At 40.5% G+C, this 14,919-nt stretch overlaps 1 protein-coding gene across 1 annotated transcript; it reads right to left on the reverse strand.

The window, feature by feature from the left end:
• Positions 1-9,931: 9,931 nt before the first annotated feature.
• Positions 9,932-11,557, reverse strand: LOC9272209 (UDP-glycosyltransferase 92A1). The gene has a single exon (XM_015779272.2). The coding sequence runs from the start codon at positions 11,526-11,528 to the stop codon at positions 9,972-9,974; it is 1,557 nt and encodes a 518-aa protein (XP_015634758.1). The 5' UTR covers positions 11,529-11,557; the 3' UTR covers positions 9,932-9,971.
• Between the last annotated feature and the right edge of the window lie 3,362 nt (positions 11,558-14,919).

Genomic DNA, 14,919 nt, shown 5'->3' on the forward strand with positions numbered 1-14,919 from the left:
CCACAGGCAAACCTTGACGGCAGCGACGAAACCAACCTCTCTGAGACGGCTCCAACTGAGAAGAACTTCAACTCTGGTGTGGGGGAAAAGAGAGCAAGACTGAGTACTACCCACTGTACTCAGCAAGTCATACCGGAAGAGGAGGTATGATGCAAGATATAACCAAAGGAAGCTAGGGGTTCTTTTGCATAAAGCAGGCAGTAGTTGAAAACAGTAAAACAGCTGTAGTAATTAATCAATATTAACCAATCACTGTCCAACGCTACACCACGTTGCAACAGGCCCAACCAACCACCTGAACTACACCAGTTCATTAAGCTAAACTAGGGGTGAGACTAATCACAGTGAATCTGGTTGATCGCCCATAACCGCGGGCACGGCTATTCGAATAGTTTTACTCTGGCCAGAAGTACATCTGCTTTGTGTGATTTGGGAATAGAATAAATTGTAACCACCGAACTAGCCATCGGTGGAAACGATGGCTGGATTTTTTTTTTTTGGTCTTGTCACTGAGCTCGATTTTGTGTCTGGTAGATGGGGATTTTTTTGTGTGTGATTTGCATTTTTCGGAGTAAATTGGACATGCTTTTGGCAGATTTACAGGTTTGCTAGCATCTTTTTCCCCCTCTGTTTTGTTCTGTCCTGTACAGGGGATTTTGTTTTTTCCCTCTGTTCTTAACATGCACGTCTCCTTCTGTGTTTGTTAACAATAAATTGTAAATGTGTCCACCTTAGAATAACAAAAGCTTTTATCATATTCTTTGTTTTATGAAACAAAGCAGTGTCAATTATACACCTAAATCTTGTTTGAATGGATCACCTGGTTAAGTTGCAAGCACCTTTAGAGCTCCATTCATTGTGTCTTATACGATAGAACCAATGAAGATCCCTTCTACAGTACAATCTTGATTGAGCAACCCTGTGCAGGCTGCAGCAAGCTTACATCTAAACTGTGCGTTGATTAAAGATATATGTTGTGTTCAATTTGCAAAACAAGATGATGTATGATTTCCATGTGCTTCTGTTACAATTCCCTTCTGTTATTGTTCTATATAAAGTTCAGATGTACTTTCCTTCATCATTCAGAAAATCAGCAGCATGCATGCTTGCATATTTTTTATTCTTTATTATGAATGAACCATTGCAATATTGTACTTACTTGGTAAAGATTGATAGTTGTATACACTAGTTACCTGAAGCTTGCCATTTTGCTAGCCCCACACCCATATACTTTCTCCTGGAAAATTAATACAGCAAAAGTGATTTAAGTTTTTCAGCAATTAGATGTTATTTTTGTCCTTTTTCAGTATTTTTTATTCTTTATACTTGATTTTTTGCTGATGCTGTTGCATGAGTAATGAATTTTTGGAGAAAGTTAAGCATGATTCCAGTTATAGTCCAGTTACAGTCCATATGCACTATAGTTACAGTTGTAACTTTTGTAGTTTCTCACTGTAACTGAATGTAGGTAGTTAGATTATTTTTATTTACTACATGTGTCATGACTAATTTTTTTATATATAAATTTGTGCTAGATGAAATTTTCTACGAAGATCAGATATGATGCATAATAATAGGTAAGCATGATATTCTAACCTTCAACTGTCCTTTGTACTTGAGCCTTTGTTCTATCAGCCCCTGCATGTAATTTAACACAAGTATGGTTGGTGTATGTAATTGAAAGCATTAGAATCATGTTGTAGACTACCTAACTTAAATATTTTGTGTTTTATGCAGTATGAAATTACAGTAATTCTAACTTAAAACATACTTACAGTGCAACTCATCACCATTTACAGTGCAGTTACAGTCGAAATATACCTCACTTACAGTTGTAATTTCTGTTATACCTCATTGTAACTGACTGTTGGTAGTTAGATTTTGTAATTGATTGACATTGGTTTATTACTGATTTGTGTGAAAACTAGGACACTTGTTGTTTGGGAACCCTAGGGACTCCTTTTGTCAGTTGTGCATCCAAAAGTTAGAATATGTGTGAGTTTGCACTGCTTCCCCTTGTGTTGTAGGTTTTTTTCCAATCAATGCTGTGTAGGGTCATCATCCATTTTTGAATTAGTTATATGTTTTTACTGAAATTAGCTAGGCTTCTTGCGTCATTGCAAGTGTGAGGCCACTTCATTTATGTTGCCTGTTAGTGTATGCAACCAACATTAACTTTCTTTTCTTTGTCTTTGCGTAGATTCTGCTTGATTTTTGCATAACAAGTGTTGCCTGGACATAACTCTTATGTGTCTATTAATTCCTTTCATTCAAACAAAAAAGGAGAACTTGTGCCTTTTATGGTTTATCAATGTTTTTTTTTATTTCTGTTGCAACGTTTAGATGTTTTCTCTTAGGAAAATACCCCAGAAAAAAATATCTCTTGAGGCATTTGAATGGCTGATCTAAATCTGTATTTGATGCCCTCTTCTTACATCTGGTGATTTAGTTAAGTTTTCAAATGGTATTTTTAGTTATGAATTTTGTTTATCAGATGAAGTCAATACTTTAGGTTTCAAGTAGTCTTAAAACACACTTACAGTACAGCTCATCATCACTTATAGTGCAGTTACAGTGGAAATATACCTCACTTACAGTTGTAATTTATGTTATCTCTCACTGTAACTAACTGTTGGTAATTAGATTGTAACTTTTTTTATATTGGTTTTATCAATGAATTGTGTGAAAACTGAGGGACTTGTAGTTTGAGGAACCCTAGGCATCTTCATTTTCATAGGCACAAACTTGTAGTTTGAGGAACCCTAGGCACGAACTTGTTTTTGCTAGTTAGTAATGTAGGCAAAGTTTTGTACCGTTATTTTCTATTATCTGTGTTGCCTTGTGTTTCATGCAGCACCATTCACACTAGTATAACTTAGATCATACTTACAGTTCAACTCATCACCACTTACAGTCTAGTTACAGTGGAAATATACCTTAGTTACATATGTAATTATTATTATTTTTTCTTGTAACTAACTTAGATATTGGTAGCTAGATCTTCATTTTTTCTTATAATTGAACTTGTCACGGTGGAATGTCTATGTTGAATCTGGGGAGGCTGATGCCCTGCTAGATGGGCATTTTTATAGTTATTATGATTTTTTAGTTCAGAGTTAATTTTGGCATAAAGGATTATATGATTTCAGTTCTTTGGTTCACAAAGAAAATTTCGTGCACAAAGAAAATCCCCATTTTTGCAGATATCTCCCCTGCCCCCGACGCCGCCTCTCCCCCTCCCCCCCTCCCCACCAGCGCCACTTCCCCTCCCCTACCCTCCGGCGGCGCCACTCCGCCAAGGGCCTTCGCCACCTATTCTCCCTCTCCCCCTTTCCCGCCTCTCCCACTACCCCCAGCTGGTCGCCTCCCCCGCCACCGGCGCCGTCTCTTCCCCCCACAGGCACAGCTGGTCGTCTATTTTTTTTTTTGCAATTAATTTCCATGGCTATTGCTAACCAAATCAGATTGCGTACGGACGAAAACGCGGACGAAAATTAGATGTGATGAAAGGGAAAATACGAATATTTATATTAGTTATAGATATCACTTAAGAAATTAGACTTGCATTTCAAAAATAAAAAAACACACAGTAACATTCCCAAAAGCTACTCACCCCTACTATAAAAAAATACTGATATAATTAAATAGCATTACTAAATTTACCATTAATGTATTTTCATGTATTATGTGTTTTTCTTTTGATAGTATCGATGTCCTTTATATCAGGACACGCAAAACAACTTAGGTCATTGGCATATGATTAATTAAGTATTAAATATTACAAACCTTAAAATTAGATTTATCTAATTTTTAAAATGCTTTTATATAGAAACTATTTGCAAAACATACACAATTTAGCAGTTCGGTAAGTTTGCTTACAATAAATAAATAAGGGGTGGCCAATTCGATAAGCACTTTTATTATTTAGGTACTAAAATGGTTAATATATAGTATGTAATATACGTTGTTAATCTGTAATAGCCTAATATATCAATTGTATGTCCTTACTAATCATCGTATATATAAGTTCTGTATAGAAATCACTATCCATCAATCTTCGAGTCATACCCTACACAGTGCACCTAATAATTAGCTCATATCCAATGAGCATGTGTATCATCTAAGTATCGAGGATAAAGGTCCTATTAACTAGAAAATCATAAAAAATGATAAGTAAGTGGATGATGCCGTTAAGTGACAACAACAATAGTTGACTACAAATACATTGTGACTATGAGTAATAATATTCCTACACTCCAACAATCACTTCTAAAATGCCATGTGACGCTTAATAAATTAAAAAAATCTAAAAGAATAACAAAAAAGAAAATAAAGCATCTAGCCATCGATTTACACTTAAACCGGTGGCATATTGTAATTGCTCGCTCTTAAAAACCAGTTAATCCCTCCATATGTACATACGTACACAGGAAATATCAAAAAGAAAATAAAAAGAGTGCGTATATGTTCTCCCTGTTTGGTAGTTTTCTCTTTCTTTCCTTGTAGCTCTAAGATTTTCCTCACATTGTGCATATATATATGTAGTGACCAATCCTGGTAATGTTATCGAAGAAGTCACACCGCCATAGCACCTCTGTATGCCATCCCGTCTATTTACTTGAAAGTATTTTTTTACTAACGATGAAATAAAAGGCAATTGCAGACACTAATATAAACACGTGCACACCCACGCAATGAATACACACACCCTACCCTAAGAAAGAAAAATTATTTGTCCGGAGAAAACCTAAGAAAAACGTACGTAATCGCTAGAAAAAACATACATGCGTATATACAATAGTAAATGTCATTATCTTAAAAATAGTGTAAATAATTAGCAAAAATAATTTTAACAACATAGATTATTCCATTGTATGTTGCCTCATGAACATGCATAAGTGAATCGTTGTATAATAAAGGAAAAAAAACCCGTATTAACTCGAATGTTTGGGAAGGAATAATAGGCAAGTTTACATATAATCAGGATAAAGTGTTTTTTAATATGATAAGACATTGTCATTCAGTATACCAAAGTCTTTGGTCTATTTCATGTTATACATATTTCGTTTTTACGGTTATAAGATAATCTATGATTCTTTTATATTAAATATAGTGTGATATAACTTTTTTTTAGTATTCTTCTTACAAACAACAAAATAAATTACCCGCGCAGATGCACGGGCTTCCTAGTTAGTCTAAAAGTTAAATCTCAACATCAGATCTTTATGACCAAGAAAGTACTTGAGTTGATCTACAATTTGGTCTAAGCCCTCAACCTAATTAATTAACTTGACAACAATAATGGATCAAGAGGGGTTTAATTATTAGGTTTGATTATCGAAGAAAAGGTCTTGCAGAAGAAAAATCATAATAAAATGTGTTAAAGCAACAATGACCAAATCTCTTCGGTACTATTATAAAAATGAATAGTGTTTATGTCGGGATTGTAGTATGTCATCTGACTATGATTGATGGACACCTCACGACATCCACGCGTCCACCTGATCTGATTCCTGGCTTCCCACACGAACCAGCATGAACCAGCCCATCGCGTTGTAAGTGCGATCTGCTCGAACCAGCATGAACTAGTCAAGCATCCATGTCATGACTCGCCTGCGTCCAATTCCCGCACAAACCGAAGCTGCGTCTGTCCGCGGGAACCACCAACATCCTCTGATTCCTAATGTGAATTAAACTACTTATATAAATACTCTCTCTAATTCTATAGTTTTTGACGTTTTAAACAATATTCGAAATATGCATATTGAATGTATTCTATTATAATATATACAACAAATAAATACATTTTCACTTTGTAATATAAATCTATATATGTTGTTCATGTACCTCTGAACCAAATATTTTAAACTTATGGATAGTCAAGGTTATAAAAGTTTTGACCTTAATATTATCCAAAATATTAAGAATTATATAACCGAAAAGAAAATAGTACGTACATGCACTTCATACCTTTCACGCCTTTTCCTACTTACTCATGCTTTGCCTATATAGGATAGAGAAAGGACTAGCCAACCACGCTCTTCCGATTATAGATGGCCAAATGGGCCGCTCGGCCCGGCACAGCCCGAGATCGGTCAGGCCGGGCCTTGCCAGGCCACGTGCTCCACCTACGCCCGAAGGCACGGCAACTTATCGTGCTTTATTTGATAGAAGTATATAAACGTCTCCCTCTTTGGGCTGTGATATATATATGGCTAAAATAAGTCAAATTTGTGTCCCTCCTTTTTGCGCCATGTCTTATATATGGCTAAAATAAGTCTATTTTTCCTCACTCTTTCTTGGGGTTGTGCCATACATATGGCTGAAAATAAGTCTATTTCGCCTTTTAGAAATCTTCGTGCCGTGCGATGCTGGCCCACCGTGCCAAGGCAATATATATGGCTAAAATAAGTCTATTTTTGTGTCCCTCCAATTTAGGCGGTGTCTTATATATGGCTGAAATAAGTCTATTTCCTCTCGCTCTTTCTGGGGGCCGTGCTATACATATGGCTAAAAATAAGTCTATTGTGCCTCCCTGAAATCTTCAATCTCCGTCAATGTCATGCTAGCCCACCGTGCCAAGGCAACGGCCCAGGCATGGCCCGAAGGACCGTGCCATGGGCCGCACCGTCGGGCCGTGGGCCATATGGACATCTATACGTCCGATCATCCGATGACGGAGCTCGCAAACACCGTGCATGTGCAGTTCCATTCCACGCCGTTCCAAACGCGTACGTGAGAACGTACGTCCGGCCTGTGGGTCGGCTCAGTTCACAGCTCAATGTATGCACTACTGCGAGAACTGCTGCTATCGAGAACAATGTGTCTCCTGGTGCTGCCCCGCCGGCGTATCAGCGGCGGAGCTGCAGTACTATCATCGGGGTCAGATGACCCCGATGGCATTCGATCAATCAAGTGAATTATTCAGTATTTTATAGCTAATGACCCCAGTAGCAAAAGCTTAATGACCCCGACCAGCCGGCTAAACTGCTGGAGCTCATGAAAGCTTAAAAGAATACAGCTTCTTTCTTTGAAAGCACAATTTGTTAGCTGTGTTATGCTACTGTCAATCCACTACTAATGCTGCAATTAGACATATTTGATCTATTAACCAACTATTTATTTTAGCTATGTGCTGTGTATATAGGCCTGTAGTTTTGCTAATTAACTACTAGATGTTAGTTGTGTTTTTTAAGCTACTCACTCCGTCTCGAAACATGTTACTTCTAAGATTTAAATTTGCTTTAAAGTATAGCTATTTTCAATGAACCATCCCATCTCAACGAATCACAATATTCCCCGATTTAATTTTTTCACCTACTCTTTTTTTAACCAATCATAATTATTTCACACCCTAACATTAATCTCTTAAAGAGACGTAGGTAGTTGTATTTTGAGACAGAGGGAGTAATAGAACATACTTTTATGTCTGAAAAAACACATGGTTGTTATGCCTGGTTGTATATAGCCTCAACTTTTAATTTTTTGGACCTTAAAAACCTCATAAATTCTTATAGAATAGACTTTAAACATTTATTTTTCGCAAAATGAAACAATACCAACTTACTCATAGCTTTAGCTCCAAAAGAATTTTGAGCTAAAAATATCTATAAAAATATCTAGCTTCGAGAATAATTAGAGTTTCAAACAAGACGTAAGTATTAAAAATCATGACCCCGGTGGCTCAAAATCCCGGCTCCGCCCCTGCGGCGTATCCCGTCTGATCCCGCCGACGGAAGATGATTCCAGTTGTCTGAAGACGATATCCGATCCATGATGTTTTTTTTCTCTTTTGATATTGTTGAGGAGCTGATGCAAGATGAGGATGATCATGATGCTGCTGCTAATGAGAATACTGCAAGCCTGCAAGCAACGAAAACAGGCATCCCCAGCTCCGAGTTCGTCCACCACGCAACCGTCGAAAGTCAACTCGCAAGATGTCGTCCCCAAGATCCCAACGCCAACATCGTTCTATACAATCCAACAGAACTCGCCTGCACGATTCTGAGAGAGGTTGAACACCAGAGTAATCACACACTTCATCCATAATTTGAATATCCTGTTGCAAGTTGCAAAGCACGGTATTTTGCCAGTAGTTACAATTACGGAAAAAAATTTGGTGGAGACCAGGTGTAAATCGGCTCCCGTGCAGCCCCGACTCCGATGGTTGCCGCGTGGACAACCTTAGGATCGAACGTCTCGCTGTGCATAGCTCCAAGCGCAGCGCAAACAGGACGGAGGAATCGCGACTCGCTTGATGGCTCTGGGCCCGTCGGCTCACCGGCTCAGATCACATCGACATGGGAGTGGATTCTAATCCCTCGAGAGGATATCCTCTCGTATAACTTTTTCTTCCAAATTCGATGTAAATAGTTGTGAAAAAATCTGAAAAAAAATTGACAATGTAGATTATAATGATACCTACTAGTCCACAAAAATTCATGTTCAAATTCGATCTACACATCGAGAAACAAAAAAGACAAATTTAGATATAAACAGTACGCTACTATTCATACGCTGAATTTGTCTTTTTTATATCTCGACGTGTGAGTTGAGTTTGGACTTAAAATTTTGTGAAGTTGTATATATATGTTGTATGAATGTTGTCAAATTTTTCCAGAATTTTTCATAATCATTTAGATGGTTTTTGAGCAAACGAGGGAACATCCCCTCGAGGGATTAGAATAGTTTCCCACATCGGCATCTCTTCTCAGTGTACGTAGCAGCCACTGTCGCCGATGCAGCCTCTCTCGTCCGTCGTCCGCATGGCGGCGATAGCGAGTGGCCAAGGGTGACCGCCCTGGCTGAGGACGAAGACGATGTGCTGCCTCGGGCAACGTTAACGATGAGGTCGCCCTGTTTGCCGGCGGCTAGCGCAGAGATGTACTCCATCTTCCTATGGGCAGTAGCTGCTATGCTATCTCTTCCCAATCACAGGCTCACGGGCTTCTTTCTCACCATGGTGCAGGATTGATTTGATTAGTTAGTTTGATCTGGGCTTCTGCATTCAAACTTTAGTATAGTTGTTAACTGCTACATTTCAATGGATGTACGTAGTCTGAATTTTTGCAGATTCTAATTAGATTTGATAAAGTGCTAATATTGATTTTGGTCCTTTACCATGTAGATTTGATACATACTAAAGATTTTGGAGATTTGAGCATTTCATTTCTTCATGGTCACTTGGCCAGTGCATATATTTCAGTAAAAGAGTGTCAAGTTCAGTTGAACAAATTAACATATCATACGGTTTTCTGGCCAATATGTGAACAGTGGATAAAGTAAATGGCAGACTTTAATTTGTTTAACAACAGTGCTTTACTAACACTATCTACTACCTTGTTGTCTCTGAACAAATTTGCTCCAGATTCACGCTACATTTCTTGGGTTTCATATATATAAACTGAAAATCACAAGACCGATGTGTACAGCCTCCACGTCATCATCCTTAACCTCAATCTCCTTACCGGTAATTAAGTTTCTTGCCGAAACGACCAACCATGCATGGAGTTGTTGCTGCAGTGGGTCGATTGTGGTGTTGTGGCTAGCGAGTCGGTTGCCCTCGTCATCACCGCCGAGTGGACGACGTTCGAGAAAGGGAGTGGTGACGGACGAGAGACAGTAGATGAGAAAGGCGCCGCTGGCCGCCAACGGCGGCGGCGGCTGTGGAGGAACCGGTAGGAGAGGGATCTGAGCCTGAAAGCCGACGGCCCGGGAGCCGAGTCGAGCGAGGCTCATCTGCCGTATTTGCGTTGTGCTTGAAGCCGCAACGAGCTAGACGTCCGATTCTGAGAATGTCCACGCGGCAACCATCGGGGTCAGGACTGCACGGGAGCCGGTTTACATCCGGTCTCCACCAATTTTTTTTCCTAAATTACTAGAAACACCAGTTAATCCACGCAATTCTAATTTATTTCAACTAGCCGTTTTACAATACCTTAATTCATCTAACAATCATATTATTCCGTATTTTACATCATTGGGTGAGATGACCGGAGTTGATGACTCATCGCGCCGTCCCGAAAGCATGCTGATTGGAGCGCCCATGAGGCCATGAACTGAGCGCCGCGCGGCGGCAACACCTCGTCCAAGAACCTCCGCATCACCGTCACCGACGATTTGTCGCCGTCCCTCGCCGCGTCGATTGCCTCCTTCATCTCTGCCGCTCTCCGCTTCATCGCGGCGCGCTCCATCGACGTCTCGCCGAGCACCGCCTCCACGGCAGCTGCCACCTTGGCCGCGTCCACGGCGGCGCTCCCGCGCGCCACCTCCACGCACACCATCTCCTCCGCGAGCAGCTTGGAGTTGTAGAATTGCTCCGCCGAGAGCGGCCACCCGAGCAGCGGCACGCCGTGGCCGAGCGCCTCCTGCACGGAGTTCCAGCCGCAGTGCGTCAGGAACGCGCCGGTGGCGGTGTGCGCCAGGATCTCCACCTGCGGCGCCCAGCACCGCACCACCAGCCCGCGCCCCTCCGCCTCCGCGCGCTCCCTGAACCCCTCAGGCAGCCACTCCGGCGAGAACTCGCCGTTCGCGTCGTTCCCCGCCGGCGGCCGGATCACCCAGACGAACCTATGGCTGCTCTGCTCGAGCCCTCTCGCGAGCTCCATCATCTGCGGCGCAGTGATCCTGTACAGCGATCCGAACGATATGTACAGCACGGAGCCAGGTGGTTGCTCATCGAGCCACTCCAGGATGGGGCTCGTCTTCTTGGCTTCCGGCGAGGGCGCCGGCGCGCGGAGCAGCGGGCCGACGGGATAGGTCGGGACGTTAAGCCATTGACGGAGCATGCTTAGCCCCTTGGGTTCCAAGTTCTCCGCCGTGTTGACGAGCAGCGCGTCGGCGCGGGAGAAGGCAGCGATCTGCCTCTGGATGAACGTGGACCAGGCGTCCTTGCCGTCGGCCGCCGCGAGGTGGTTGGTGAGTTGCGAGCGCTGCACGCGGACATCCGGGAAACGCGGCAGCGGGAAGCCGTCGTCGGGGGAAGCTGTCGCCGGAAGAGGGACACTGTCCCACAGCGAGAAGTAGAGCGCCGAGCCGTAGCCGCCGCAGGTGAGCACGATGGAGCTTGACGCGCCGGCGTCGCGGGCGACGTCCACCGCCCATCCCAAGAACATGTCCGCCATGACGTGTATGTCGTCGCCGGGGTTGGCCGCCCTGAGATCGTCGACGAAGCGCCGGAACGCCGGGCGGAGTGACTCGGAGGCGAGGAAGAGGGTGATGAGCTGCTGGAACCCGATGCTGGCCGAGGTATCGGCGCCGGCGGGGAGGCCGTGCTCCGCGGGGAGGAACGGGAGCTCGTGGACGCCGGCCAGACGCCCATCACCGACGCCATCCGCGACGAGGTGGGCTCGGAAGGCCTCTGCCATGCCGGGGGTAGCGACGACGGTGAGGCGCGCGTCCGGGCGGCACCGGCGGACTAGCGCGGCGATGCACCGGAACGGCGCGACGTGGCCCTGCGCCATGAACGGGAACAGGACGACGTGCGCGCGGGTGGCGCCGCCGCGGCGGCGATGGTCGGTGTCAGCCATGGCGAAGCGAAGCGGCAGTGGCGAGGCCTAAGATTGCGTCGTGTAGGGGTGTAGCCTAGGGCTTTGCATGCGACGCGCGCTCGACGTGGCGTCGCTTCATGGGGATGGTTTCTCTTCCACTTGGAATTTGAAGGCGCGCCAACGTATGGACACGGAGTCCGATTTCGATAACCGCTCCGTGTTTCGGAGACAAGGATGCGTCAGTTGGCTGTGATTATATGTGATTTATTTATTTATGGCATAAGTAGAAAGTTAACAAATTTTAGCCGGTTTTTGCAGTGTGTTTTCTTTTAGCAAATTGAATATAATTTATTGCACAAGTTGAAATTTAATAAGTGATAGCCGGTTTTTGAAGTGTTGTGAAGCAAATTTAATTCTACGTTGCAACCCACTAAAGTTTAATATGCAAAAATATCGCATTATCGTCTACTAACAATTATTATATCTTAAACATTATGCAAGCAAGCTATATGTATTATCTATAATTTATGAAATTTTAGAGCTTTAAAATAAAAGCATGTTAAATCTTTATCCCATGTAATATTTTAATATATCTCTCCATTATTTTTTATAGTATCCTATATAGGTCCTATATAGTTTATTCTCACTTACAATGTTATTTATCTCTTCTCTCATTAAGCCATATCACATTAATTGTTTTAATAACCCTTTAGATGATTAATCTATGGTCCAAATTATCTCTCTTCTTTTTTTCTCTCATTAAGCCATAATCACCTTAATAATTTTTAGCCCTTAGATGATTAATCTATGGTCCAAATTATCTTATTTCTTTTTCTTCTCTCATAATGTCACATCATCTTACTTTTAAATTTATATCATTATTTTATATACTATTTAAATTATCATAAATCACATCAACTATATAAGCTTATGTCATCTAGCTATCCTACGCATTATTTCTACTGATTGTTATCATACTAAACTCCAAAACAGCATGCAGGATTTCACCTAATACATATAATTTAGCGATGCGAGCGTATCTTAATTGGTTACGACTCTTTTTCTAGAACCAATTTACCAGGGATGAAGTTCTAAACTTAGCACGGACACTCATATTTGGTGAGCGAGCGCCTATGTGTGTGTGTCTATACATACATACATACATACATACATACATACATACATACATACATACATACATACATACATACATACATACATACATACATACATACATACATACATACATACATACATACATACATATATATATATATATATATATATATATATATATATATATATATATATATATATATATATATATATATATATATATATATATATATATATATATATATATATATATATATATATATATATATATCTATATATATATAAATTATTACACAAGTTGAAATTTATTTCTTCTTTATAGTTGATATTTACCCACTATAAGCACATAAATAAAACCTCTATAAAACAGCCTATGTTAAGTCACGTTATCAACACCTTACAACCGTCGGAAAACCATGCAAGTCGTTTCACAGGCATGCAAGCCATCAAACGTATTGTGGCCCAGTCCACCCAGGCATGCCGAGGAATTGCTACTCCATCCATTTTAGGTTCCATTTTAGGTTATAAGTCGTTTTGACTTTGGCCAAAGTTAAACTATTTTAAGTTTAAAAAGTAGTAACATTTTCAATCAAAGATAAATTTATTATGAATATACTATTTTAAGTTTGAAAAGTAGTAACATTTTCAATCAAAGATAAATTTATTATGGATATATATTCAATTATTGATTTTATGAAAGTAATTTAGTATTATAAATATTATTATATTTGTTTATAAACTTAGTTAAATTTGAAACAGTTTAACTATGACTAACGTCAAAACGACTTATAATCTGAAACGTGCACTCAGCGTCTCACTGTCCCTGGAGTTAAGGTTTGCGACTACTAGGTTGAAATTAACACACGCTCTGTCACTCTAATGGATGTCAAGTCTATTCAACAGCTTAGCTATATATAGTTATAAGTGCTTTTTCCTCGTAATAAACTCATCCTTGATTGGGACAAACATAGTATTTATAGTGAATCAATGTAGAGTCACCGTCACCATAGGTAACCAATTTCTGTCATCATCCAATTTTGAGTAAATTTTAGAAAACTACAACTTTAGTCACAAAACTATCAGTTTGCTGCAATATTAGCGACATGTTTTAGTTTGCTGCAACAATAGCGTGGGAAATTATCACAAAACTGCAACTTTTATGTTATATGCTGCTACAATACATATAGATGACAACTGTATCATCATATAACGTAAAAGTTGCAGCTTTATGATAATTTCCCACGCTATTGTTGCAGCAAACTGAAACATGTCGCTAATGTTGCAGCAAACTGATAGTTTTGTCACTAAAGTTACAGTTTTATGAAATTTACTCTTCAATTTTTATTTTATTTTGAAAAGTCGTCAGGGGAGAGATTTCCACATGCAAACATTAACTGCGAAAACGTTTAAATGCCCTCGAGGATAAATAGAAGGATAACAAGTTTACAATAAGGATTACAAATAGGAGAAAACACAAGGAAGAAAATAAAAGAGCGTGAAGGGCACATGACGTTCTCCACAAGAAAAACACACATCCGAACCCAAAAGAAACCAGAGCTAGCATCCTAGCTTACCGACTAGCCAAAAACATGTCAGACACGAAGGCATCCACCTCACGATCCACCGTGGAAGAGCTGGCAACGAAGAATTAATGCTGGAGCCTACAGGACCTTTTGCCACACACTAGCATAATCCCAACATTCAAAGGTCATGGTTGAAGATGATTGTCCGCATTGGGCTGTCCAGAATTAGACTTTAGCATATCATCCTTCAGTTTTTTCAACATAATGTCAAGCTTTTCTCTCTCTCTTTTTTTTCCCTGAATAGATAGCCATGCAACAGGTGATCACAAAGATTCAACAATTTAGCATACTACGCGTCTACGTACATAGAACTGCTAGGAGCAACCTTCTACCTGCCAATGGATTTTCAGGGAACTACTATCTCTTTACCCTAATGGCAAGGCAGTTTATGACCTTGCTTTCCTACCTTCAAATTAATTTCTTTCGTTTTTGCAACTGTGTGAATTCAATTTTCATGTCCCTAATGAAATTTTGATTTCAGACCATTTGAAAGCTGATGTTCTCCATTTACTCCTTTTTCGCTGCAATATCATTTTGTTTTCATTCCAATAATGCAATCGCATCAAGATCGAAAAACGCAAGTGATTGTCATTTGCAACAGTATAAATATTGTCTACTTCCCTTCGTTCTACAATAGAGTCGTTTTGACTTTTTCCTAATCAAACTTACTTAAGTTTGACCAGTTTATAAAAAAATAACCACATCTACAGCATCGAATTAGCTTCATTAAA

Source organism: Oryza sativa, chromosome 4 (genome assembly GCF_034140825.1).
Source record: "Oryza sativa Japonica Group chromosome 4, ASM3414082v1".
NCBI classification, from domain to species: domain Eukaryota; kingdom Viridiplantae; phylum Streptophyta; class Magnoliopsida; order Poales; family Poaceae; genus Oryza; species Oryza sativa.

What these genes read in the sequence shown, in the direction of transcription:
- LOC9272209 (XM_015779272.2), bottom strand. Translation starts at nt 11,528, where the DNA reads ATGGCTGACACCGACCATCGCCGCCGCGGCGGCGCCACCCGCGCGCAC.